Source organism: Micromys minutus, assembly GCF_963924665.1.
Source record: "Micromys minutus genome assembly, chromosome: 11".
NCBI classification, from domain to species: domain Eukaryota; kingdom Metazoa; phylum Chordata; class Mammalia; order Rodentia; family Muridae; genus Micromys; species Micromys minutus.
In genome coordinates, this window is record NC_137980.1 from 46,934,614 (window position 1) to 46,961,894 (window position 27,281).

The 27,281-nt window shown below is 47.0% G+C and overlaps 2 protein-coding genes across 2 annotated transcripts in view; one reads left to right on the top strand and one right to left on the bottom strand.

Annotated features, from left to right (window-relative positions):
* Window positions 1–14,227, top strand: part of ZHX3 (zinc fingers and homeoboxes 3) — a 99,268-nt gene extending 85,041 nt beyond the window's left edge. Inside the window, exon 4 of the mRNA XM_080925643.1 lies at window positions 8,494–14,227. Within this exon, the coding sequence (XP_080781769.1) occupies window positions 8,494–8,504 (11 nt within the window). The 3' untranslated portion in view covers window positions 8,505–14,227. The remainder of the gene's footprint in view (window positions 1–8,493) is intronic.
* A 2,810-nt stretch (window positions 14,228–17,037) lies between these two features.
* PLCG1 (phospholipase C gamma 1) overlaps window positions 17,038–27,281 on the bottom strand; it is a 29,856-nt gene continuing 19,612 nt past the window's right edge. Inside the window, exons 11-32 of the mRNA XM_080925642.1 lie at window positions 27,009–27,127; window positions 26,835–26,920; window positions 26,640–26,760; window positions 25,962–26,130; window positions 25,756–25,878; window positions 25,576–25,677; window positions 25,121–25,308; window positions 24,637–24,837; window positions 24,445–24,564; window positions 24,186–24,366; window positions 23,272–23,349; window positions 22,461–22,564; window positions 22,158–22,254; window positions 21,838–21,907; window positions 20,984–21,141; window positions 19,562–19,658; window positions 19,059–19,432; window positions 18,136–18,250; window positions 17,864–18,025; window positions 17,681–17,769; window positions 17,406–17,590; window positions 17,038–17,225 (exon numbers count right to left, since the gene is read on the bottom strand). Of these exons, the coding sequence (XP_080781768.1) occupies window positions 17,183–17,225; window positions 17,406–17,590; window positions 17,681–17,769; window positions 17,864–18,025; window positions 18,136–18,250; window positions 19,059–19,432; window positions 19,562–19,658; window positions 20,984–21,141; window positions 21,838–21,907; window positions 22,158–22,254; window positions 22,461–22,564; window positions 23,272–23,349; window positions 24,186–24,366; window positions 24,445–24,564; window positions 24,637–24,837; window positions 25,121–25,308; window positions 25,576–25,677; window positions 25,756–25,878; window positions 25,962–26,130; window positions 26,640–26,760; window positions 26,835–26,920; window positions 27,009–27,127 (2,982 nt within the window). The 3' untranslated portion in view covers window positions 17,038–17,182. The remainder of the gene's footprint in view (window positions 17,226–17,405; window positions 17,591–17,680; window positions 17,770–17,863; window positions 18,026–18,135; window positions 18,251–19,058; window positions 19,433–19,561; window positions 19,659–20,983; window positions 21,142–21,837; window positions 21,908–22,157; window positions 22,255–22,460; window positions 22,565–23,271; window positions 23,350–24,185; window positions 24,367–24,444; window positions 24,565–24,636; window positions 24,838–25,120; window positions 25,309–25,575; window positions 25,678–25,755; window positions 25,879–25,961; window positions 26,131–26,639; window positions 26,761–26,834; window positions 26,921–27,008; window positions 27,128–27,281) is intronic.

Sequence of the window (27,281 nt, forward strand, 5' to 3'; positions counted from 1 at the left end):
TAAATCCATGCAGGGGAAAGAACATATTGGACTTAAAGGGACTCCTCTGTTTCTAGCCATTTCTTATTATTGATTAAGATGTCATCAGAGTCACAGAGATACCATCTTATGGAGATAGGATTAGGACTTCAGAGGAAATTTACCTCAGATTGGCAAGCAAAGGAGAATCTCTTAATGGTCTCATTTGTATGTGGGCCTGGTGCGCACAAAGGTCAGAAGAGGGTATCAGATCCTCTGGAACTGGAGTTACAGGTGGTTTTTGACTTGCCGTATAGGTTCTGGGAATCAAGCATTGACCTTTTGTAAATAGTAGCAAGTGTTTTGAACTGATACACAATCTCTCCAGCCCCATTTTTGTTCTTAATGAAAATCTTGTCTTACATTTCTATTGACTTTGCTGATATAGAAGAAATGTTTATTATAATTGAAAATCTCTTTGTTTTAAGAAATATGAAATTCAATGCTTAGGTTTTGCTTTTCAGTTTCTCAGGATGATGGTCTTTTGGTATTCAGAAGTAACATTTGATTATTTTAAGGCACGATTGTGAAGCTATGAACACATCACATCAATAGATTTTGATTTTCTATAATTTTGGTCCATGAATTCCAGACCCTTCACTGTCTCTTTGCATTTGTCTCCTGGTGAAATGCCCCACTCAGAGCAGCTAGAACAAGAGTCTGGAGAGAAGAGTGTCACAGGAGCCGAATGACTGGGTCTCTAAAAGGATAGCATGTCCAGCTGGGTCACAGAGGGAAGAGGCAACAAAAATGTCTGTGGGATTGGAAGGCGGTTCCTGGAGACTGGCACTTCTGTGTGGGGCTCTGACCAAGTGCAACACTCTAGCCCTGAGAACCCTGTGGTGTTCTCTGGACAGTGTTGCATTGTTTGCAAACAATGCCTGGACATTGTTGTTTGCTTTGACCTAGGAAATCCTAGTTCCCATCCCTACTTATTTTCTACAAAAATCTACAGAATGCTTATTCTTTTGCTGAATAGTCTTAATTTCTTTCAACATCTGTTTTGAAATACTATACTGTTGCTCTACTTATTTAAGGAAAAGGAGATTTCCAAGTACGATAGTTGGGGGGAGAGTTGCCACCAGTAAGCACCTCCAGGAGGTGTGTGTGCCCCTCCCTCTCCCTCTGAGTCTGACTCTCTATGTAGGTGTGTGTGTGCCTGTGGAAGGCAAGAGGTCAACACCCAGGTATCTTTCCTCAGGAGCCATGCTACTTGCTTTCCAAACAAAGTCTCTGCTGGGATGTGGGGCTTGGCCAGTAGGCTAGTGGGCCATCAAGCTCCAGGGACCCACCCATCTCCACCTCCTCAGCATTGGAATTCCAAGTATGTGTCATACATACCTAGGCAGTAAACATACGCCCTTATGCTTGCAAGGCAAGTGCTTTTCTAACTGAACTATCTCCCAGTCCAAAAAACTTACTGTTTCATGCCCACCATTAAGGTGAAACTCAGCTTTGCAAAGCACATAGGGAACAAGCACCTGGTGGAGCCCAAGTCTCTGGTCACCTGTCAGGTGTGTAAATGCATAGTGCCACTGACCTCCCCAGTTCTGTCCACATCCTCACTATTGGAAGAATGGCTTCAGTGTCTCACAGTAGCTTTGTTTTTCTTATTCTTCTTTCCCTCTCTCCCCTCTCTTTCTTTCCTCCTCCCAATTTCTTTCTTTCAGTGTACATTTCCATCTAAGTATGGAAGCCAGAGGTCCACATTGGGTGTCTCTCCTATATTGCTCTTTCATTCTTTGAGGCAAGGTTGTTCACTGAACCTAAAGCTCACTGACTAGACTGGCTGGCCAGTGAGTTTCAGGGATCTACCTTCCTCTACATTCCTGCACTCACCCCCTTGGAAAGTGTCTCTATACTTTAAAAAAAGCTTTTATTGAATTTGTCCTTTGATAATTTTATGCATTATAAAGTATATTGGTTACTGTGATACTCACTCTGCTTTCCAGTTCCACTCTCAAATTCTTGCCCCTCTGTTTTGGTGACCCACTGAGTTTTAAGTGGGATTCTCTTAAAACCTAGTGGCTTCTCAGTGGACACACAGCTACATCTCCTCCAGAATCCATCAGCTGCCAATAGTTCAGCAGGGCCCTGTGAATCCTTCCCCGATCCATGGATTATTGATAGACCCAGACCCCTCACACTTAAAAAATTAAATTTAATTTTATGTGTATTGATGTTTTACCTGTATGTGTACCTGTATGGGTACCACATGCATACCTGATGCCCTTAGATGACAGAAGAGGGCATTGAATCCCCTGGAACTAGAGCTACAGATTGTTACAAGTTATAGAGTTACAGGTTGTGTGCTACCATGTGGGTGCTGAGAACAGAACATAGGTCCTCTGCAAGAGTATTTTAACTTCCAAGCCATCTCTCCAGCCTCCTACGCCCAGTCTTATATACACCACTTAAAGATAGCTGCTGGGAGGTCATTACTGCATTGACCATGCCAGGCTCAAAAATCAGCATTTCACAGCCGTGTGCCCTGGCTCTTCTATACTTTTTGTCCTCTCTTTAATGATGACCCCTGAGCTTTAGAGTAGGTACTGTAAACATGCCATTTAGGGCTGAACACTCAACTATCACTTATTCTTAGCACCCTGAACAGCCATTTGATTAGGCCTCTTGTTGCCATGGTGGTCTAACTAAAACATACTGATAAGTTTTCCCCTAGGGCCTAAGAATTCCTTAGCCTTGAGTTTTTACCAAACAAGAGTTCTCTTTTCTGTGAGAAAGCAGTTGTTACTTCATTATTGTGCTAGTGAACACATCTTGCCTTTCAGATCGGAATGTGGCCAGGGTGCTGCTGTGGCTTATTTTTGCCGTTGGGTAGTAATGACTTTGCCTCCAAAACTTGGACCTTGCTGCATTTTTGCAATCATAGAGGCCAGTCATTGTCCCCAAGCCCATGGTCTGAAGTGTCTTCTTAGTCGCTAGGTATTTAAAGAGTACTTCTCCCTTTTTGCAAACCAGACACTTAAAGAATCTCATGTTCTCACAGAAACAACACAGCAGAAACATCAATGACCCCACACATGAAGAGTACACACTTGACAGGAAGTTTGGAAAAATCTCAGAACAGATGGCTCCAGCCCTTACTGAGCAAAAGTTACCAATTCTGTAGGCTAAGAGAATTAAATTTTGAGTCACCACATACCATACTTAGAAGGTCCAGTTTTCAACAGAAAATTACAAAACAGAAAAAAGAAACTTAAAGTATGTACATTAACAGAAAAAAAAAGTTTGACATATAACTTCCCTTGAAGAAGTCTAGGCATTGATTGGATAAAGATCATTGGTTAAAGATCCCAGATCTGCCTTCAATCTGCTCAGTGAAGTACAGGAAACCATGGGAAGAATGAAGAGAAATCAGGTTGAAAATGTATCATCCCAACGACAGTGTTAGCTAAAGAGGCACAAACCATAGTAAACACACTCCAGAGAGACCAGTGTGATCGCTGGGACAAGAGCTTATGAGAGACTAAGCAGCAGCTCAGAGAAGGAAGGCAGAGGATCTGAAGATATGATGAAATTACCCAGAGGCACAGAAAACAAAAAGGACAATAAATAGAAGCTAAAGGGGCCTGTGGAGCATAGATAAACACGGACACATGCGTTGTAGGAATTCTAGGAGAAAAACAGAAAGACTATCTAGTGACAGAAACCTTTGCAAATTAGATGAAAGGCCATGAACATACACATCCAAGGAATTTAGTGAACTCAAAACAGTAAATTTAGAGAAAAATATCTCATCATGCAGGGGATCCTCGGTACGGTTAGTGGTTGAGAAAGGACCCATCTGAAGTTCTGAAAAAGGAAAGCAGTTAAGTCATTTCCAGATGAACAAAAGCTAAAGTTCTTACTGACAGAGGTCCTACTGGAGACGCTACCAAGAGGCCTTTGTGCAGAAATGAAATAATAATGAATGGCAATTTGATGCCACAAGAAAAATAACCATGATAACGATGATTTTATAGGTAAATATAATGCCAGTGACATTATACTTTTAGTTAGTCTGTAACTTTTTTATCATCCCTGTATGATTTAAAATGCAAACATCATGAAAAGTATAATTCTGTGCTAATCCAGCAAGAAAATGAATCTGCAGTAAACAGCATGATAGAGGTCTAAATAACACAGAAAGTGAGCAGTGTCCGGATTACTTCAAGGTTAGAGTGTTAGTTATGGCCCCCAAGTTAAGCAACAAAATAACACAATAGAAAGGAGTCAAACTAAGCACACTGAGAAAAGCAAATATCTAAAGAGGCAGTGAGGGAGGGTTTGAAAATAAAAACAAAGTAAGGCAGAAAAAAATAGCTGGGTAGCAGGAATACTCCTTCTTTGTCAGCAGTCACATGCAATGTCAATGGATTAAGTTGTTCTAAAGACCAAGACCATACAGGAACCATCTATTTACTGTCTGTAAGGATTCACTTTAAATACAGGGACACAAAAGAAGTCAAAGGTAAAAGACAGAAAGAAAATGACCAGTAATTAGAGTCTTTACTGAGATGTTTCCAGGTCCAGGTTCTCTCTCTCTGTCTCTGTCTGTCTGTCTCTGTCTGTCTGTCTGCCTGTCTCTCTCTCTCTCTCTGTGTGGGGGAGTATGTGTGTGGTTTTTCAAGACAGGGTTTTTCTATGTAGCATTGGCTGTTCTGGAACTCACTCTATTGACTAGGCTGGCCTCAAACTCAGACAGAGATCTGCCTGCCTCTGCCTCACAAGTGCTAAGATTAAAGGCGTGTGTCACTACCATCCTGCTTAGTTCTTAATCTCTCATCCAAAAACAGAAAACCAGGAACCACACAGATGTACAGAAGCATCAGGAGGAGACTGGTCACTAACAAGACACCTAAGAGAACGACCGAGTGGCTCTCTTTTTGATAGGTTATATAATCATTTCCTCTTCTTGGCATGTCGCTCCCCATACCGAATTTGATTTTAATCATATGTCCACCCAATTATGCAGAGACGTGAGAGAGCATTGGGGGATTTTCCATAAGAGATTACTAGAAGACATAGATTTGTTTACTGCACACTCACCCCAAACCAATTGAACCCTTATATTCTCATACCCGGATGAGCTGAGAAGCCTTGAAACAAACTGCATTTGATTGTTACTAGAGAGAGCATCTTGCCATTCAGAGATAGGGTACATGTAGACTGACATATGTGGGGTGTGGAGAGGGTTCTGAGGTTGTTAGGTGCACTGTTTGGAAAAGAGTATGTGTGCATGGCACATGCAGATGAAGGAACAGGCTGTCAGTGCGTCACTACAAGAAGGATGTGTATGTGCAGAACTGAACCAATAGGGCTCCAAACTAAAGTGTCTCCTGTGCTTTCCTGTCTCAGATATGTCATACAAAGAGTAAGTATAGAGAATGCTAATATGGCTTTATCATGGTGAGGCCAAATACTTTGAATAAAACATTTATGACATAAGGTTATTAAGTTTTGGTAAAAGGTCTAGTACAAGATTTAGCAGTTATTAACATACTCACTCGGGTCCAAAAGTACACAAAGCAAAAATGGACAGAATTAAAAGAAAAATAATAAAAACATTTAGATACTTTAATAGTCTACTTTCAAGAGCAGACATAAAAATTACACAGAAGCCAAATCTGATTGCATATGCCTATAGGAGGCCTAAGCAAGAGAATTCCTTGACATGTTCAAGACCAGCCCTGACAATATAGTGAGAAATTCTCAACACAAAGCCAAATAGAGATCAGACAGTAGATCAAGGCTTTAAAAACAATATAAACTTAATCAAGTATGGTAGCTCATGCCTGTAATCCTAGCACTTGGGAGATGGAGATGAGGGACTACTGCAAATTTGAGACTAGACTGCCCTACGTAGTCAGTTTCAGGCCAGCTTAGGCAAAAGGAAAATAGAATAAACTAATTAGAGATAAATGGATCAGCCAAGCAAAAGTGATAACACACACACACACATACAAATACAGGTGAAAACCTTTCAGACCTTGGGTTAGGCAGAGGTTTCTTAATTATAATAGCAAAAGCATAGACAACAAAAAAATTAATTGGTCAGCATCAATGTTTAAAAGCTGATCATAGTGGCTCAAGTCGCGAATCCAGCACCTAGGAAGTAGAGACAAGATTATGGATTCCAGGCTAGCCTGGGACACATAGCAAGACCCTATCTCAAAACACCAAAACAGATTTAAAAAGAAAAGCAAATGATGGCACATTCCTGTAATCTCGGCATTCAAGAAACTGAGGTGGGAGGACTGTGAGTTTCAAGCTAGCCTGGTCTACATAATGAGGCCCTAACTTTAAACAATAAAAAAAAAAAAAAAAAAAAAAAGGTAAAAACCTTTTGTGCATTAAATGACATTCTCTAGAGCAATGGTTCTCAACCTGTGGGTTGCAACAACTTTATTGATCAAATGACCCTTTCACAGGGGTCAAATGTCAGATTTCCTGTAATCAGATATTTACACTGTGATTCATAGCAGTAGCAAAACCACAGTTATGAAGTAGCAACGAAATAGTTTTATGGTTGGGGGTCACCACAGCATGAGGAACTGTATTGAAGGGCTGCAGCATTAGGAAGGCTGAGAAGCACTGCTCAAGAGAGTAAAAGACAACTGACAGATGAGAGACAACTCCTGAAAATTGTGCATCTGATAAAAATCAATATTCAGAATACATAGAAATACATTTCAACAACAAGCCAATTAAAATGGATAAATTATTTAACTAGATGTTTCTCCTAAGAAGGAGAGAGCTAACAAGAGTTACAAGCTCATGAAAAGATGACCAACATCTTGGGCTAGAGAGATGGCTCAGCAGTTGGAAGCTGCTGAGGACCTGGATTCAGTTTCCAGCACCCACGTGGCAGCTCACAACTATTTGTAACTCCAGTTCCAGGAGATCTAATGCTGTCTTCTGGTTTCCATAGGACCAAGCACCACAGACATACATGCAGGCAAAACATCCATAGACATAAAACTACTTTTTAAAAGATAAGAAAAATGAAGATGACTAAGAGCTTTAGTTTTTAGGGAAATGCATGTGAAACAATGAGGATCTACACGAGATTCTAGTTCACACTTACATCAGCTATTGTTAACGTACACAGACAAAGCCAGGCATTGCAGAGGGGGTAGGGAAAACCGGCTCCCTGGTACACTGCTGCTGTGGATGTAAAGGGCTTAAACCTTGGAAAACTCTTCAGCAGGTCTCAGGAAACTGAACACAGGCTTCTCATCCAATCCCGAAGTCTCACTCCTAGCACTGAAAAGAGGGCCTAAACTGACATTGCATATGGACTTCTTTCTTTTTTTAAAAAAAGATTTATTACATGTGAGTACACTGTCACTGTCTTCAGACACACCAGAAGAGGGCATCAGATCCCATTACAGATGGTTGTGAGCCACCATGTGGTTGCTGGGAATTGAACTCAGGACCTCTGGAAGGGCAGTCAGTGCTCTAACCACTGAGCCGTCTCTCCAGCCCCTGTGTATGAATGTTCAAAGCAGTAGAATTCACACGTTTCAAAAGAAGGAAACAACCTGTGTCCATTAACACAGGAATGGATAAGTGTGCCATATAGACACACATACACAAATATACAGTGGACTATTATTCTATTATAAAAAGGAATAAAATTCTGATACACTGCAAATGGATGGAACTTGAAAATATTATGCCAAGTTAAATAGGCTAGTCACAAAAGACAAATATTTTATGATTCTACTTTGATGAAGTCTAGACGAATTTGTAGAGACGAAGGTAGAAGGTACACTTCCGAGAGAAAAACTGGCAGTAATTAATGCATACAGGGTGTTGGCTCATAACAAAAATGAACATAATACTGAGGCATACTTAGTATGGCTGTAATGGGAAATTGTGTGCTACATGTATTGTGCCATGATGTTTTCAAACTGGTGATGAGAAGCGTGGGTGTAACAGGCATGGCAGAGCAGGATGGCAGGGGTGGCCTAAATCTTGTGGTAGCCTGGCCTCCATGGCTTGTTTGTTATCTGTACCAGGGCTTCTCCTGCTCTCCAGCCAGCCTCAGTGGAAGGGCCCTGTCTAAATACACGGGATACGAGCCTGTTATCAGCTGCCCTGACCTTGACTTCCAACCTGTAAGGTATATGTGAGATGTCAGAGCTCAGAGCTCTCGGTGCAGGAGGCAGGACTGTTAGAACACGGGGTTATCAGGCATCGGGTCAGAGGCCAGGGGGATGGACTAGGTAAGTGACAGGAGGCCAAGAAGTCTGAAGGTCTTGTTCCGTTGAGCCAGCATCCCTGTCCTTAACCCACACTCTGCTTTTTCACCTCCCCTAAGGCTAGAGGGGACAGTGGCATGGCATTCCTCATGGAATTAAGGAGTCCCCAACACCAGTGATACCAGCCCAGGAAGTGAGGACTGGGCATCCCTGGGGACTGTACACATTGTAGCTTCCACGGAGTGACAGGTATGTGTTTTCTCCTCAGAAACAGACTGAATTTGATCTGATTACTGTGAAGATCCGGCCATTCTGGGATGCTGTCTGCTATGTGGAAGGGCCAAACCTGCCACACATCATCTTGATGGCCAGCTGCCAGGTACCAGGAGAACCTCTGGAGCCTCGCTGAGCCCAGAACCTGCCACCGCCCTCTGCCTGACACTTCTAATCAAGTAGCAATGGTTTCTCATCAGCCCATCCTGCCACAGTGCAGGGCCTTTCCTTGGCCTCCCAGGGACAAAGCAGTTCAGATTGCATATACTTAAACCCAGAATCAAGTTGTTAGCATATACATCTGCCTATATACATTTAATAAAGCATCCTACTACAGACATTTTCAGTACACAGGAACTCGGGTTACCAAAGCAGTACAGCTCTGACAGTGCTGTATCTGTTCTGGGGAAGCCAAGACCACAGGGACCCTCCTCCTTGGCGGCAGCAGGAGTTGCAGGCATGTGCAGAACTGCATCAGGCCTGTCCTACTTGTCTTCTCAAGGGAACAGACTGTTGGAAGAGATCTCTGCATCACTGAGTGGAGACAAGCCACATTTTGTGCCAGGCTTGTCTTGTGTTCTGATTGACACAGAGTCCACTGTTACCCTCAGTTCTGAACACAACCAAGCGATGACCTTACCATTGGATGCTAACCACTCTCTTTAGTTAACTGTAATTCTGCTTTTTTTATGGAGTTTGAATCATGGACCAACTTCTCCATTATCAGATCAACTAAAGAAACCATTGTTGTAAAGCCCAATCTACTGACCTGTACGCTCCCTTCAGCCCTTCAGTTCTGACTCTGTTAGAACAAAACAAAAGTGGTCAAAGTAGAGCCAATTGCTGTGGCTTTGGCCCCCATAGTGCTCAATGCCTCCTGCAGGTCAGAAGGAAATGCATGGTATCTGGTAGGAAGGAAGAGGGGGAAGGGCTTGGGAGAGTTGAAGTGACTAGAGCTAGAGTGGTCTTGAACACAAAGACCTGCAGTGAGAGTTCCTGGCAAAAAGCCTTTGTCACACACCAACCAAGGGCCTGGCCAGCTACTGGTTTCATGATCCAGAGGTGCTGGACATCACTGGACAGATTCCTGTGAGGGTGTTTTTAAAGTTCCACATTTATATTCCCAACCTGAGAGACAAGTACTCTATCTACTTTTGCCTAAGCCTCATGTCTTTTTAATTAAAATCGCAAGAAATGGTGCCTTTGAAACAATGGAAAACTTGCTTAGGGAGCTGTACTAAACATTTAAGCCTCATTCTCTCTAGGCTGGATTCTCTGAGAGCAGTAGACAAAGCAGGGCAGGGGAGGGAATGATGACAAACAGAATGTGTCATCCATGGTCCCACTTCCCTCTTGGATACTCCATCAGGAGACCCACAGGCAAGGCAAGAGCTTTGACCAGGAAGGCAGTGGTCAACTTCTAAGTGTTCTCCCTCCCTCCCAGTGGAGGGGATAGTCTGAGGATGAACATGGCAGCCTTCAGCCTTTTAGGAAAGAGGGTTTTCTTTGTAACCCAGGGCCCTTGAACCATTATAAGATGTTTCTCCTGCCCTTCCTGTTCCCATAGGGATGGCCTCACATTTGTCTCAGAGTGGGGTGTTTTGTTTTGTTTTTTGGTTTTTTTTTTTTTTTTTTTTTTTTTTTTTTGACTACTTGGCAAGTTTTGCAGCCTATTTTTGTACCCTTTGTTTGGGGAGGGAAGTTATTTGGCCCCAAACCTTGAGGAATTGGAAAGAATGAATGTTGAATGATTGTTTTCCTCCCGAGAACAGATGCCTGGAAGTTTTCCTTTAGTGTCTGTGTATGTGCAGATTTACATATCCATATATACAGGATACATACTCATTTGATACTTTATCCATAAAATGTACATCTGATGTACACGTGAGCTTCGTGTGGATGCTCTAGGGGAAGTAGTCTGTGTGTGAAGAGATGACAGTACACTGGGGCAGCACAGGAAGCCCTCCTCTAAGAAAGCACCTGTGTCTCACCTGCCGGGCTTCACCTCCGGAGCCCTGCTGCACTAGTTGAATGGTAGACTCCATAAAAATGTCTGAACAATTTACATGGAACAGAAACAATAAGTTACTTGGTGGACAATGAGCAGCCTGGCCTCTGGACTCGGGCATTAGGTAGTCTTCTGGATGGGAAGTTGCAGTAACGAGGGTCACACCACACCTTTCTCAGAGCTGATAACGGCAAGCTTGTCCAGGTAAGAAATGCTTTAGACTAAGCGGACCTTGCTTCCTTTGCTCTTGGATAGGGGTAGGGAAATTGTGGCTTGGACCTTGTTTGATAGGTAATGGTTAGGGAGGTAGGTGGTCATGGAGTAGGCACTTCAGGGAAAGGCTTTGATACCAAGCATGAGTGCACTGACAGAGGAGTTGGGGTGTAGGTTGGTAGCTACCAGGCCTATGGTCACTATGTGACATCACAGTGGCCTTGTACAGTGGGAGGCTCAAGCTGTTCTGTGTGCCTTCAATAGAAGGCTGGCTGTAGCTGCTGAGGTGGGGTGGCGTGTGCTACTCCTAACAAGGTGTGCTCTGTGAGACGGTGAGTCTTGCCCTATCCTCTGTACTCATTTGGACTTACCAGAGTACATTCTAAGTGTTCTTTGTTGCTGGTCTTGTATGTTGAACTTTTTCTACTCACATGTTTGTCAGTTGTTATAAACCAGTACCAATTCTAACAGAAACCTAAACTTATACATAAGCTTTGCATATTGCTTGTAATTTTTGATCAGAAATTTTTCTTTCGGGAGTTGAGTGTGTTAGTTTTGGGAGCCCTTTCCCTAGATGACTTTGAGGTCTACTAGTGACTGTCTTTGCACTTTTCTCTTGGCTGAGTGACAGTGGCTACCAGGTGAACAAAATACCTTAGCCTGAGGGCACCCTTCCCTCTGGAAGCACAAGGAGAGTTGGGTGGGACCTGGTGGGCGGCTACCAGTATCCTCCAGTCTGTCCCCAGCTGGCCTTGGGTGTGTGCTACCAGGAAGCTCAGCTGCACTCTCCAGGCCCACATGGTTCTCAAAGGTTTTACTTGTTTTGTCAGTAGCTATGTCATACTGTGTCACCTCCTCCCTGCTGGCCCTAGGACATCTGTCACACAGCCACCTTGTGTGGAGGGCAGGGGTGGGGGAGCAAGCTTTCTGGTTGGAGACTCGTGTTGTCCTCCAGGTGAGTGTTGAGCTGTCCTGTCTTGAGCCATTGCCTTTTGTCTTCCTAGTCTCTACGTGGACCAAACTCCTCAGATCGGAGCAGCTCAGTCAGCTCCACTGTCACAGCCCAAGTGTATAAAGGCACTTTCTGGGAAACCAGCCAAGAAAATCCTAAAACAAAACTTAGAATTTGTTTTCTCTAAAGCAACTTTGCAGATGAACTTACATCACATTCATTTGCAAGGCTGAAGCTTTCTGCAGTAGTCTTCTAGATACATTAAGGACTTTGGTCAGATCATTCTGCCCAAAGTTTGGCCTGCTGCCTGGTTTTTCTTATACCAGCCTTTTTAGCATCCCTGATTCAGCTTCCTCTTCTCCCTTAAGAGCACACTGTTCACCATCCTGCAGACCTTTGAGGTGACTTCCATGTGCTACAGCACCAGAGCCCACATGTCTTCCTGAATTAACCACACTGCAGTTCCTCTGTCTTGGCTCAGTGGAGCAGGTATGTTTCTGAGCTCTATACTCCAAGGCTAATAAGGCTTTTGAGGGCTCTTAAGATTAATGGCTGGGTTTAGTTTTGACTGAGTAATGACAGAACCAATGCTCATGCTTGCCTACGGTTTACACTGCTACCTGGCTTGCTAGCTAGAAATCCAAAAGGAACGGAATCCTTGGTCTATTTCTGCTGGAGTCCGTGTTCCCTAGTGCTTGGCCACTAGGGATGGCTAGCATCTAGGTAGTGGCAAGTCCAAATGTACTCAGAGTTCAGAACCTGTACTGAGTTTTCGAGTCAAAGCAGCTCAGAGGGTTAATGGTCATCCAAAGACTGAGAGCCTGCTTTGGGGGACTTTCTGAGTGCTTGTCTACACTAACCAGCAGTCCTGTGAACCTAGTCCTCCAGACTGGAAAACCAGCACAGGTTTTTAGTTCAGGGTTTCTCTTCCCAACTCCCTAAAGTCTGGAGCAGGGATGTAAATCCAGAGAGTACACTTGGGTTGGCTACTACAGGCTATGTACAGCAGGCTCTGGTAGCTACAAGGAAGAGGTGGGCACCTGCTTCCTTGGTTTTTCAGTCTCATGGATTGCAGCACTGAACACTCAGTGTAGTTAGTACTCCATTGTACTTGCTGCTTCTCTGGCAGGAACCCGGAAGTACAGAGAACAGCTATTTGGAAGGGACTGTTTGCTACATGGTATCTTCCTGCTGTTTACAGGGGTGGGCAGATGGCACATCAGGACACCTGAGGGGCCTGCACATATACTGACAAGAGACTGGCATACTGTGCCCATCGATGGGCACCTGTATGTTAATAGCTTTTCTTGGTCTATGCCTTTTGACATGTGTTCCCTTCCATGGAAAGTGGGTGATTCAGAATTAGAACTCCAGTTGAAGGTAAATGCCTAGGATAAAGCCTGCTCAGACACTGACTATAGAAAGAGCCACCAGTGCTAAGTCCCAGAAGAGACATGCCCAGTGGGTGAAAGTATTATGTGGTGCCAGTTAACCTGCAGTTTGTGCTTGAGATCTTGTTCCTAGCTCCTGTCCACACAGCTTGGTCTCGTTCTAGTAGCCCCATGTGAGGTTGGCTGCAGTGAGAACAAACCCATTCCTCAGCAGGGTTCCAGCATGAGTTAGGTTGCTCTGTGAAATTGGGTGGGCCAAGGGCAGGAGTGGTCACTCAGGGCACTGGTCTCTCACATGCTTCTGAGTAGCTGGCTTTGTTCAGCTTTGCCAGGAAGGTCAGACTGTGTCATAATTGTTATTAAACAGAGAAAATGAGCCAACCCTTTTCTGGTCCCTGCTGACTATTGTTCTTTGAGTTGTCCTGACAAAGCCCTTGGGGAAATTGGGGAGGCAGCCAAAGACCTGCAGTGTCCTTGCTGACAATGTCTTGGTTCCTGGTCCCCAGCACCTGCTGTGTTCTGATCTCAGTGTGGATAGCTTTGTTCTTGGGGCCTGACTGCTGAGTAGGACTGGGGGTGATTTGAACAGTCTGCCTTTGGTGTGCTTCCTGTTTCCCAGAACAACTGAAGACTATCCTGGTGCTAAGTGAGAAGAAATTCCCTTCTTACTGCAGCCAGCTGTGAGAGTAAACTACGAAACAGCATATTCTGTCACATAGACTTTTGTAGAGGGCATTTTCTGTGTGGCCCTGACTGGCCTCCCACCTGACTGGTCTACTTACTTTGTAGACAAGCTGGCCTCAGACTTGGGTGCTCATCCTGCCTCTACCTCCCAAGCACTGAGTCACAGGCATGGGCCACACCTGGCTGGAATGTAGGAATCCTTCACCCTGGGAAACATTTGAATAGAAAGATAGTCTTTGCTTTTAGTGTGGGCTGTGTGTGGTGGGAGGTCTGAAGATGACCTCTTTGAGCTGAGTCTCCGGGCCTCTTAAGGTCCCCCATGGGGATGCTGCTATTTCCAAGATGCAAATTGCACATTTCCTAGATTTTGTATCTGCAGGTTTGGATAAGGGATGGGATGAGGGACAAAACTGCTTGTGTAGTTTGAATGGGCCTCAGTGGTACTTCCAATCTTTTAACTGTTCCTAAATAAAAACGTACAGACACATTTTATCTGACTTTGTGTGGGGGAATGGGAGGGAATAAACAAAAATCTAAATCCCCTTCTATTGACTTTTGGGGTTGAGGGCAAATATGACCCTTAAAAGTAATAGGTGTTGGGGCTTCCCTCAGCTCCCCAAGGATGTATTCCAGTTCATGGAATTCTTTGTCTTCTGCATTCCTGAACTCAGCCTCACTGGCCATAAAGAAAGTGGGATTCCAAAACAAAGCCACCTTGGAGTGAAGTTCAACAGCATCAGGACCTGCTCGTGACTTGGCCTTTCCCAGGGCAGCTCAGGTCCTAAAGAAGTTGTGTGTTGAGTCTAAGAGCCAAGCCATACAGTGAACTAAAGCATAATGCCATGAACTATTTCTGAGTCCTCGGTGGGCAGGTTCAGAACACGGTGGAGATGACAGCGTCAGCCTGCAGGGAGCTGTAGTGTCTTCTGGGTAAGAAAGAATGTAAACCCTCTGGAGGTTTATATCCTAGGTAGGGGAAGCCTCTAAGGGAAATATGCTTTTACCTAAACTTTAAGGCAGGGCTGGGCTTGTTTTGGTCACTAAGCTAGTTTGGTGGAGTAACCTCCCACTCACTCAGCACCCTTCAGTAGATCTGATATGGTCAGAGGTAATGAATAAGTTGAAAGACAAGTGGCTGGTTAGTCCCAGTCCTCAGCTGACGGTCAGGGTGAATCTGGCCCAAAGCGAGGCCCCAGCTCTTTTTGTTAAGGGCACAGCTACCTGTGATTTTTCTTAGTAAAGGCCACAAATCATTTCTGCCTTTTAACCATGGGCTTAGTCTTTCGGCAAGAGGCAGAATGCCCCTGAAGTTATAAGCAATGCTCCTGTTTTCACTGGTAACATGTAGCAATCCTTCTTACTTGTTCCTGGCCTGCTAGTCAAAAGGAGACTTCTCTTAGCGTGTGTTCCTGGTATCACTGCCTTCCGTTCCAACCGCACTCTTTTGGATTCCTCTGCCAAAGCCAATGGTTCTCAACCTGACTACTCATTTTCATGCTCCAGGAAGCCCTGATAACAGTATGTACCTGAGGGTGTGCTTAAATGATGCTTGGCTGAAATTCTACAGGTCATAACCCGGTGGATGGAAAGCAATGTTAGCCAAGCTGTCACATGTAGGGACACACTGGATGCATCGAGCAAGACAGCCATGAGGTGCCAAGACGGGTCTCCTGGATCACTCAACAATAGTCAGGTTCACCTGGGGGATTTAAGTGATGAAACTGATCCTTAAATCTGCGTCACTGAGAAAATACTACCTGAAAGGAAACATGCTAAGGGGACAAGAAGCGTGAATTATGGTTCTGTGAAGCTGCTTAAAGGCAGAGCTGAGCCTCTTTGGAAGACTTGCTCAGGAAATGGAGGTATTTGTTGAAAATTAGACCCAACCATCACCTATGTACTTACTGCTATGGGACTCGAACAGCTAATCCAGCAGGTGGTACACACTGCTTCACTGTGGTGTGGCTTTTGTACTGCTCCAGCAAAGCCTCAGGAAGGAACAAGCCTTCCTCAGCATGGTATGCTCAGAGGCAGTTGGACAGGCAAACAGAGTAGCACTTGGCAGCACATAGCCAAATGCTACTTTATGAAGTAGGCTTCTGTGCAGTGGAGACTGAGATTGCGCCTTGGTGGGGTGGACTTCAGCAATACCATTAGAAGAAGAGGTGGCCACACATTTTAGAGCCACAGGGAAGAGCTGTGTGACTTCGCAAGTCTCCAGGGATATTATACCACACTTGCTTCTACTGTCAATCACCATGTTGTCCTGAGCGCCCAAGAAACAAATGAGTTAAAAGGACATGACGATTTATTTGGCAGTAAGATCTTAAGAGGGCAGCAGAACTAGCAAATGGCCAACCCTGAGCCCAGATGTGGGCAGTGGGTTTGCATGTGCTGAATGCTGGCTATGCTGAGGCACCTTTGCACCCACAGGCCTGGACCCCAGCCTCTGTTCTCAGAGGTGAGGCTTACCTTCCCAGCCTTCCCATCTCCTCTGCATCTTTTTTACCAACGATACAGAAACTGCACCACACAGCAGCTTCATTTGGTACCTACTGCCTGACTCCACTTACCCATGTCTCCATTCCTAAGGGAAAACATAGAGTCTTCCTTGCTATAAAAACAAAAAAGCTCACCAGGGCAGACATTGCTCTTCTCTCCTCCTGCCCCTCCACCCTTCTTGACAGTGTCCTCTCCCAGTACAACATCCTATAGAGCTGCTGTTCCCAAAGGCTCTGTGCTGGGTCTTCCCTTCCAAAGTGAGGAGCAGGACAAAATAACTTAGTTACAATACCACTGAGAAGAAAAAAAAAAATACTGCTATTTTTATCATGATCCCCTGTATCTTTCAGGCTGGGTACTGTGCCCAGCCATGGGCAATGTGCCCTTGTGCTGTGTCTTCCTCCTTGGGCAGAGCAGAACCCTCTTACAGGCCCTGCATTCCTCTGTCCTGGCTCCAGGCCCAAACTTCAGGGCATCTACTCTTTCACCCTGACCAGCTGTGGTTTTAAAGCTACAGGACAATGTAAACTTTGTTTCCCTGGCCCAGCAAGGCTCTTCCTCCTCCTCCTCTTTCAGGAATGTATCAGCAGCTCCTTGAAGCCTCCTATACCACCAACTGAGGCAACTTCTCTTTCCAAGGGGCTTCAGCCCTAGTCCTGGCCCAGATGGAAGGACCCACCTCCACATTCAGGGCCAGTTGTGTGTGCTTAATGCGAGACACAGTACATTTTTTTGCCTTCACCCAGAGCTGGGCATGGAGGCCCAAAACAATACATCTCATTAATGGCTTGGTTTTGTCTAGCCTTCACTGCTGGAATCCAGGCTCCAGGCTGTGAGACCAGGAAGGCTTTACAGTAGACAGCTCCCAGAGAACCCAGTTCATGGCATCCGCAGGTGGGCAGCACCTGCTGCTCTCCAACAGGGTGGGGCATGATTAGAGGCGGTTGTCTCCATTGACCCGAGTCCTTCTTTGGGCCCTGAACAGAAGTAAAGTGTCCTTACTAGCCTTGCAGCCAGACAGGACAACCCAAAGACACACAGTTATTGCTTTTCCACATAGGAGAAAGCTGCCAAAGGACTGCTGTTTTTTTCTGGCTCCAGCACCCTTCTCCTTCAAGGTCCTACACACTGGCCAACTTCCCCGTCATCTCCCTCACCTTCGTTCCCGACTATCGAAATGGTCTGCGAGATGCTCCTGCGAGATGCGGAAGTCTTCAAATGGCTGCTGGTATCTGGCTTCAAAGGACCCTTCCCGGGCCCGGACGTGGAACAGCTGGCTGGAGGCATCTGAGGCCCGTTCCCTCAGGGATGTACCACTGAAAGGACTGAGGTCACCATTCTCCTGCTCAGCAAGGGAAGTGCACAATAGTTGAGGTCTCTTCTGCATCTCAGGGGCTATGGCTGAGCTCTCTGTTCACTCTGCTGTAGTTACCTTAGCAGGGAAAATTTCAATCTTGATGAGCAGGGAGGCCAACTCCAGGTCTTCACTGTAGTTGTTCTTCAAAGGCACTGCTCTGTATCCTAGGAGAAATACCTGGCTCTCAGCCTAACAGGCGTCAAGCAAGGGAATAAGCCCCACCCTGACAGCAAGACTTTGTTAAGGAAGTGTCCTCACCTGTCTTCAGGCCTTTTACAGGGAAAGTAGCCTGAGCCAAGAAGTTCTGGTCACTAAACATGTCTTCCTCATACACCACAAAGCGCAGAAAGGCAAACTCTGGGTTACTGATCTGGAAGTGGAAGGGCTTTGCAGGCCACACAGGGTTCAGTCCATTGTCCACTGTGAAAGCAAGGGCAAAAGCCAAGGCCACATGAAGGGGATGTGATGACTGGTGGGGAGGTCTTCCACACTCCAGGAGAATGGCTGGTAATGGGGGACGACTGACTTACCCACAAACTCCGTCTTTTGCTTGGTGCTGTCATACTCTGCCCCAGCCACTTCAATCTCCACAAAAGGACATACGATACCCCGGCCGTTCTTCGGCAGATGCCTGGCGCCCAGCACCTGTGAGGCAGTAAGGCAGAGATGGGGTGATAACTGTCTTCCTGCCCCCAACATCCTCACAGCAGAGGCTTGGGGAGCAAATCAAGAAGGAAAATGCACCATGGAGGCAGTATGCCCCCTGCTGGGCCCTGAAGGTGCTGCCCATTAGGCCCCTCACTGTTCCACGGCAGAACAAGCTGTTGGCTGTAGAAAACTGAGCTTTAGCTAAGTGTCATAAGTACTTTATAGTCCATTTCATGTTAAATCCAAGTCTGTTCCAATGTGGGGATCTTTAAATCATTCCACTTTGGGGGGAAAGTCTGGGAAACAGCAGTGCACCTGTCCATCTGTGGCTCCCATGTGTGCCCAGCTGCCCACAGGCTAGCCTTACTCTTTCCAGACTCTTGCTCACAGCTTTTCACCAGACATGCACGGGGGAGCTCTATTCCAGGGACTAGGAAAGGCAAACAGGCTGCTGCTCAAGCAAGCCCAGGCTTTGCTTGGTCCTGCCGACGGAGCCTGGCTCATTACAGGCCCCTTTTAGCCTGATTTGTGCCACTGACCAGGATCTTTCTGCCAGCTAGTGACTTTTCGAAGGTTAGCCTTAAGCTGACAGCCTAACTCTTTTTGTGCCCAAAACTGGCCATGATCAGCTGTGCTACCTCTGGGATCCCAACCCTCACAGAGGACCTGCTGGCTTTCCACTTCCGATGGTTCTACTTCAAGCTCAAGAATAGTCCAAAGTGAGTTACCTTCCCCCACGTAAGCAGCAATGCTGCTCACCTCTGTGCCCTTTCTCACCCTGAAGCATCCGCACGAACATACCCACCTCAATGCAAATGACACAGGGTTCCAGACCTCGGAGACTGCTCTTGTCAAAGGGGTCAAAGGCTTCGTCTCGCATGGTGCTTGGCTGCAGCACATAGCCACAATGTCCCCCCGCCATGAAGAGAGCCTGGTTCATCTGCATAGGCTTGTCTGGGGTCTGAAAATTGAGTGCTACGAGCTGGCTGCCGCAGATCCACATGGGCAGGGGATCATAATTGGAGGAGTCCAGCCTTTGGCCCTTAGGGTAGATTCGAGAGAGCTGCAGCCGGTTGTACTGAAGGAACTTCTTGCCTTTGGCCTTGTTCACATACTTCTCAGCCTTGGTTTCCGGAAAGGAGGACATGTCCCGGTAACAAGCACGTTCTGTGCCAATCTCTGAGCCAAACAGTGAGAGCATGTATGGAGTGGCCCCCTTGTACAGTGTATGTACGGGAGAGGGCATTAAACATCACCTTCTTACCACCAGCCCCTCAGCATGCACACCACACCCGGCCCCAGCCTTACTCTCTTCATCAAAGGGAACCGGCCGGCAGTAGACCACAAGCTCGGAAAGCTCCAAGGCGATCTTCTTCCTCCTCTCCATCATCTTTCCCTCAGTAAGCTGGTGACACACACAAGACCCAGGCTGAGCTCTGCCCAGGAGAAGGAAGCTCCTGCCAGCCTTGAGTACACACACACTTCAGGTGTTTTGAGGCCCTATCCTCTCCTTGCACAGTTTAAATACCACCATACAGTAAACAAAACTACAGGCTCCGTTTTATTCAAAAATTATCTTTTCCTCTGTCTCCACAGATACACTTGTCCCCCCACCCTCTTGGGGTGGAAGCCTCACCATAACTCATGTCCCAAATGACCTCACATGGTACTAAGGTGGGCAAGGCCTGCCCAGTAATGCTTTCTGATTATTCTTTACCTAGTCTCATCCTTCAGCAAAAACACCGCTTCCTGATTCCCTGAAGCACTAAGGCCTAAGCCCACTTGGCAATGTGTGTACCATTGATGATCTTACCACCTCATGTCCCCCATGGCTAATGCAACTTTCCTCTTCCCATGCCTGATCTTAGCTGCAGCCTACTCACACACTCCCCACAATGCTCTTTGTAGTCTCTTCCTTTAGGGCTCCTCTATGTACTTTCGTTCCAGGCTAGACCCAGGATCTAGCCCTCCAGCCACAGGATCTTTCAGTGCCTTGCCCTCCAGGACACACTAATGAAATCCTCAGCATTGTATCTGTTCTCCAGTCACAAATGCTCACCAAATGCCCTGGGGGGCAGCCTCTAAGTTGCCATGGACATCTGCAAATGTTTCATCAGGCTCAATGGAAGAGGCCGCCTCCAGAAAGCTGGTCCTTCCAAACAAATGCAAGCTACCCACTATCCACTACTCCAACTCCTGGCTCTTCGTGGCTAGTCACTCCCTACAACCCACTGCCATCCAACCTTGTCAGTGTTACTAGAAGTATCTGCTGCTGCTAAAGCCAATGGACACCATTTTTACCATACCTCTGTGGCCCTCATTATAGCAAAATTCTGCTGCTGTGAATATCTGCAGCTTCCCTGCTTCCTGTCTCAGACTCACACCCTTCTCCATTCGTCTTCTCCATCAAACGTTACAAACATTTTCCTAAGCCCTCTTCCTACCTTGCCACCTCATCTCTTCTAAGTCTGATTCCACTCCTGCTACCAGCCCAGGACCTCTCTTACCTCTTGCCTTATACTCATTCAGGTGATCCAGAGTATTTCATGTTCAACATTTTCTAACTTGAGTCTGTTCTTCTGGGTGCTTTATCTAAGGCCTATAACAGGCCACACCAGTTACCTTCTCTAAAGGAGCTAGCTGGGGACTTGGAGGCTTTGGCTCCCAGGCGGGCCCACATGTTGCCCTCGCAGACCCAGTAGCACCTTCTAATCTGTGGCAGGTTCTCACCCTGGCATCTGCAGTCTGGGCAACTTCACGGATCTTTTTCACCCAGTCCTGCAACTCCTCCTGTGAGTCAGCTGCAACATCTAGGGACCACTGAGCCACTGATGGCATGCTGATGGAGAAGACGAAGAGCCGGTTGTTTTTGCCCTCAGGACGAATGGCTGTTGGGGGTAAAATAATACAAAGCTAGGAATGCTATCTCTTTGTCTTTTCTAATGCTGTGAACCCTTCAATATATTTCCTCATGCTGCGGTGACCCCCAACCATAAAATTATTTCATTGCTATGTCATAATTTTGCTACTATTTATGAATCATAATGTAAATATCTGATATGCAGTGTATCTGATGAACAAACCCTAGGAAAGGGTCGTTAGGCCTCCAAAGGGATTGAAATCCACAGGTTGAAAACCACTGCCCTAGACACTGGCTCAAAGGAATTCATTCCATTTCTTCCTGGCCGTACTTACAAACAGGCAAAACTGGTACAATTTACACAGGATACTGTAGTCAGACATACCATAGCAGCTGTGGTGGAACCAAGGTTCCAACCGAACTGACTCAGGCCTCTTCCCTGGAGCCATGCTTTGTAACCCCCTCCCCCTAACCCATCTCCAGGCTTCTGTCCCAACCCTATGGTCTAAACCATTAGGACTGAATGTCAGCTTGTCGGCATCTCTGTCAACTATGACTCCATTGTACCTGGCACAGGGTAAATTTGGGGGATGACAAAGGAGTCTGGGATGTCCAGAGTATAAGAGTAGCTTCTGGGGGCTCAGCCACGGCCTCCTCTCCAGGAGCAGGAGTGACATGGACACCTGACAATATGAGGAACCATGAGCTAGGAACTGGAGCTCACCTATCTGACAGGATGGCACATCTAAGACCCCTCGTAGCAAGTCCCCCAGTGGGCTGTTCTCATCCAGGTGCTGTAGGAAGTAAAACCACAGGATGGTCAGCATGGCTGCTGCATGCTTAACTGAGGGATTTTTTAAACTATCTTTTGGGTATATTCATGACCAGCCAAGCATGACGGAAGTACATAGAGACTAGAGTGTGACCACACAGGATGTGTGGCTCACAGATGACAGGAAGGCCTAGGTGTGATTGATAGACACATCAAAAGGGAACCTGGAGACAGGGAAACAAACCTGTGACACTGGGTGGTTCCAGACATACCTCCCTTTCTGGCTCTAGGATTGCTGGATTGATCATCTCTTCCACATAGTTTGAGGGGAACCACAGCTGCTTCTTCCCACCATAGTCTCCTCGCCACCTGTGGAAGCAACAGGGTACTGACTCCAGCAACTACCCCAAACTCTCACAAGATCTTTTGGGGGGGGTTCCCACACATAAGTCAGGCTAAGGCAAACACTGCTAGTGACCATGACACAGATTCTCTCAAAGCATAATGTCACAAGTGCTTCAGTGCCAGCTACACAGGAGCCCTGGACTCCTATCCCACCACTTCAGACGACCTACCAGCCACCATCTTGCTTTTCCACATTCTGGATGATGGCACTCTTGGTAAAAGTCAGCTCATCCTCTCTCTGGGCCTTGTAGTCAAAGAGGGCTTTTACTGCACACTGCAGAGGAAAGACAATGGGACTGCGTGGAGTAAAGTAGAGGGCACGCCCCATCACTCGACCAAGTGCAGCACATGTACATACATGTGCCTGGGCTTGTGCTCGTGGAAAGTACCACTGTTAGCAAGTAATCCTAGACACGGTTCTAAATGCTGCCGTGTGGGAAGTTTCAGAATAAGCAGGACGGGAAGATACACGGTTTTCTCCAGGGAAATTCTTGGCTGCCAAGATGGAGTCTTTGGCGCTCTGTCCAGGGTCTACTCCCAGAAGTCAGGGCTGAGGCCCATGAGAGTAAGTGCAGTCCTGTGTAGCTCTACAGTTAGGACCCTCACTCATCTCTGATGGTACTAACTGCTAACAGAAGGGCAATCTGCTACATTAGAGAAAAGGTCAAAGGATCCTAAGATCCTCGTGATGAAGGAACTGGACAGTGTGCCATCTGACCCCGTTGTGCTACCCATGGAAGACATGGGATCACTCTGAAGTGACAAAGGGCCAGTTCTAACCCAAGACATGGGCTATGAAGTGGCTGAGCCCTGGAGATTTATGGTCATTTGCCAACCACACATCTTACAATCTCTAGAGCCTCAGAAAACCACAACTAGCACTTGCTTCTCCACACCTACCACAAATAGGCTCAGAATACAGAAATACAAACCCCAAGCAGTAGGGGACCCCTCCTTCCTATGCCAAGGACAGATATTTACCTTGAAAGTAGGCATAGGGTTTGCCTCCACATAGAAGCCAGGGTTTCGGCCCTCGTACAGTGCCCCATAATCGGGTTCCTGGAAACAGGACACATTGTGATCTATTACCGCCCCAGAACTGAGACAAATGCAGCTGCTAGCTCCTACCTGCCCAGTTTCTGAAGCACAGTTGGCCGCTTCGACAAGGGGTCTGCCCCTGCTCACTGGCCCTGGACTGCTGGAACCCCCTCAACTTCCAAGGGGAGGGTGACTGTAGGGACCTGACTCCACACTCCTTTCTGCACTTTTACCCAACATCTACTACCTTGACTTCGTAAGACCCTGAGTTACCTGCCGCTGAGCTGCCAACAGCACCACATACTTAAATGATTTGTTCAGTGGCTGAACCCAAGGTCAGGAAGAGGTCCAGCACAACCTCTTCTGGCTTCAGGGAACAGCATGACCCTGACCAGAATATCATGACACAAGTGACAACTCTCAACTAATTCTGTGTGAGATGCCTGCCTTCTACTTAAAACCACAACACTAGTCCAAGACCCTTGGCAACCTCTGCACTACCAAGCCCAGGGTCTTCTCTCCAGAGCCTTCCCAAAGAACAAAGGCATCTATACAATTGCACCTACCCTGTCCTCCGCTCTACATACTCTGACCAAGCCCATGTGTGCACACAACCCATGTGAGCTCCCAGACATTGCTACCCAATTCTTAGCTCATGGGGATCTTGTCTGAATACCGAGGACAGCTCAGGTGCTACTTCCTCCAGCCACACACCATGGCTCCCAGTAACTCCTAGAGCTCCCATGTGAACTTGCAAACACCACAGGATGAGTTTTCAGCACATCCAGACACTAACAACTATGAGTGTCCTCTTACTATACTGGTATACCCTGCTCCCCGACCCCCGGCCTTCTCACAGCTGTCCCAATCTTCTCCAGTGCCTCCTCGTTGATGGGGTAGCGCAGTTTCATCTTGCGGTACAGGGGGTGCTTCTCATAGTAGCTGATGAGGTCGACCAGGCTGTCAAACTCAGAGTTCCCCAGCATCACAGTCTGGCCTTCCTGCTGTACTCGGCAGTGTTTGATCTTGCCCTCAGCCCTTCACAATGACAGGACAGTCAGCAAGGAAAACAGCCCAGATCCCAGCAAGAGCCCACACCTGTCCAGCATGCCTCACCGGAAAGAGATGGCATATGAGTTAGGCTCATTGCGTTTCCGCACCAAGAAGGCCCCATCACGGGGTACTCGCATCAGCATATGTTCAGCCTGAGCTCTAGTCAGGCTTGCGTGGTACCACCTGAAAATCAACAGAGTTAGGCCCTGGCCAGTCCTACCCATACCCTTGCTCCCCTCCCTGACCTTTCCTCACTCTTTGCTCTCATGGGCATTCGTCTGTGGAACAGGCTCTGAAAGGCGCATCTCAAACTCATTGCAGCGCAGGGGTACTTGCTGATAATGTGTGATGAGGTCATAGAGAGAGTCAAAGACAAGGTTATCTGTCAAGAAGAACTTGGGAGTCCCAGCATCCTGCCGGGAGTGGATTCGGCAGTGCTGGACTTTCCCATTCCGCCTGAGGAAAGACAGGATGGGAGAGGCATCAAAAATAGGTCAGAGCTTCAAAGAATACTTAACTAGGCAAAGCATAACATTTCAAAAAGGGAGGCCATTCTCCAAAGAAGCTTAGAGGACAAACACATCAAACATGCATGTTTAAGTTTACACATGCCTGTGTAAGAATGAATTATGTTCTGTGGAAAACCTAGACCCAAGGCTGAAATGTTAACCAGTTATATCTAGGCACAGTCTACTGTACACACGGACTAAACATAGATATGATGCTGGCTGTGGGTTACCAGAAAGACAGCGTGTAGTCTCCCACGAAGGTCTCGCTTTCTCGCACTAGGAAGGAGCCATCAGGAGCCCCAGTCTCTATGCAGTACTCAGTGAGCAGGCGCTCAGCAATGTGCCGCCCATCGCGCCCAGCCCCGAGCTTCCCGTGGAACCACTTCTCGCTCGAGTGCAGCTCTGTGCTGCCACTGGCCTAGACAGGATGACAGAAGACACCGGTGACTATCAAGTTCTTTTTTTGTTGTTTTTTTTTTTTTATGTATATGAGCACACTGTTGTCTTCAGACACACCAGCAGAGGGCATCAGATCCTATTACAGATGGTTGTGAGCCACCATGTGGTTGCTGGGAATTGAACTCAGGACCTCAGGAAGAGCAGTCAGTGCTCTCAACAACTGAGCATCTCTCCAGCCCTGACTATGAAGTTATTCAGCTGAACCCACGCCCCTCAACAATTCTACCTCTTTTGGTTCCTCTTCATCCTCATTGCCCTGGTCGCTGCTGGTCTCCTCAGAGTAATAGATCTTGCTGCTAGTCAGAACAAAGTAGTGGGGATACCACTCCTGGAAGAGACCAAAGGGGACCTGTAAGCCAGATTTCAACACACTGCCCCACCATGTCCAGGCTCAGCTAGACCTCACATGATTCACGGGGTCCTCCAAGTAGAGGATACCATTCTTGATGGAGTTACTGATGTCATTCTCGGAGTACATCACAGAGGTAGGCACCTCCTCATAGGCACTGCCCTCAGCCAGCTTCTTGTGCTGTGGAAGCAGACCAGGTCACGGCAAAACCACTACACGCCTAGCCCCATCTCCTAATGCATCTACTACCAACAGTGCCACACCTTAATAAGGATCTTCCTCTTGAGCTGGTTGGGAGAAGGAAGTCCATCAGCAGCAATGTCCACGGGCTTGGTAAGGAGAGTGTCTCCAAGCACCTTTCTGAAGTGCTGAGCCATGTTTCTCTGCTGGGCAATGCTGCAGTGGTCCTCAATGGACAGGATGACAGGGTACCTGAAGGCAGTGGGGAGCACAGTGACATTACCGCTACAGTTATTCTGGCTCAAGCCTCAGTCCAAACAGTTCCTTACAGGGTAAAATAATGGGAGTCAAGGGCCTGGGCACTTTACCCACAGGACCCCTCTGAAGAGAGGAGCCCTCTGGAGCAAGGGTGGGGACACATCAGGAGGCAGCTGGGAGGCAGTGGGAACCAAGAAGTGGCAACTGTTACGGTAGGGAGCCTCTGAGTTGCTGAGGCTGCCCTAGCAAAAGACATCCCACACAAAAGAGGTGAGAAAAGATGAGAAGCAGCCCCCAAATGCGGCGTGAGGATCCTTTCAGTGCAGCGGCTGCAGGCCTGGCTCCAGCTGCCAACTGAGAATGGCCCAGAGGACACATTCCTCTGGGCACTGAAGGAAAATGAGATAGCCTGAGACCACAGGAGGAGTGGGGGCAAGTCATGCAAGGGATCCCCGAGTGAAAGGACGTTCTGGAGGTTGCCCACGACCTCCACACCCACTCACTCTGAGGCTACGAAAGCATGCTCCTTGATTGTGTGCAGGACATCTGAGAATTTGATCTTGGTGGTGAGAGTGTGCCCATGGTAAATGACGGGCATCCCATCTGGTCCATCCCAGCAGTCCACTAGGGAACAATATCATCATGGTCAAACAGGAAGGTCTCCCACCTTCCCTCTCCAAACCCTAGACACAACGTACACTCAATGCAGCGACAGCCCATCCTCAGGCAGCGAGCATAGGCTTCCAGGGAGGACTCGCTGGAGAACTGGTCCCCAGTCAGGTACCTGGATAAGCAAGAAGAGACACATATGGTCTGGTGGGCCTTCCTCCCTCCTTAGAAAAGGCTGGATGAACAGAAAGAGGCATACTCACGTATTATGTGAGGAAGAGATCCAGTAGTGAGAGAGGGGGTTGTTCATGGTGTCTGGGCACACAGCATCCAGCTGTGAGTTCCACACACTGTTCTCTTTGGAGAACAGAAAGGTGACAAGCTACAAGAATAAACGCGGAGGAGAAAGTGAATGAATGAGTCCTGGCTGCCACTTGGGATGGAAATAGGTGTACAAGAGTGTGTTCAGTTTCAACTCTGCTGGCAGTAGGTTGCATATATAGCTGTTAGAACATGGGTCGCCTCTGGTTACCCCA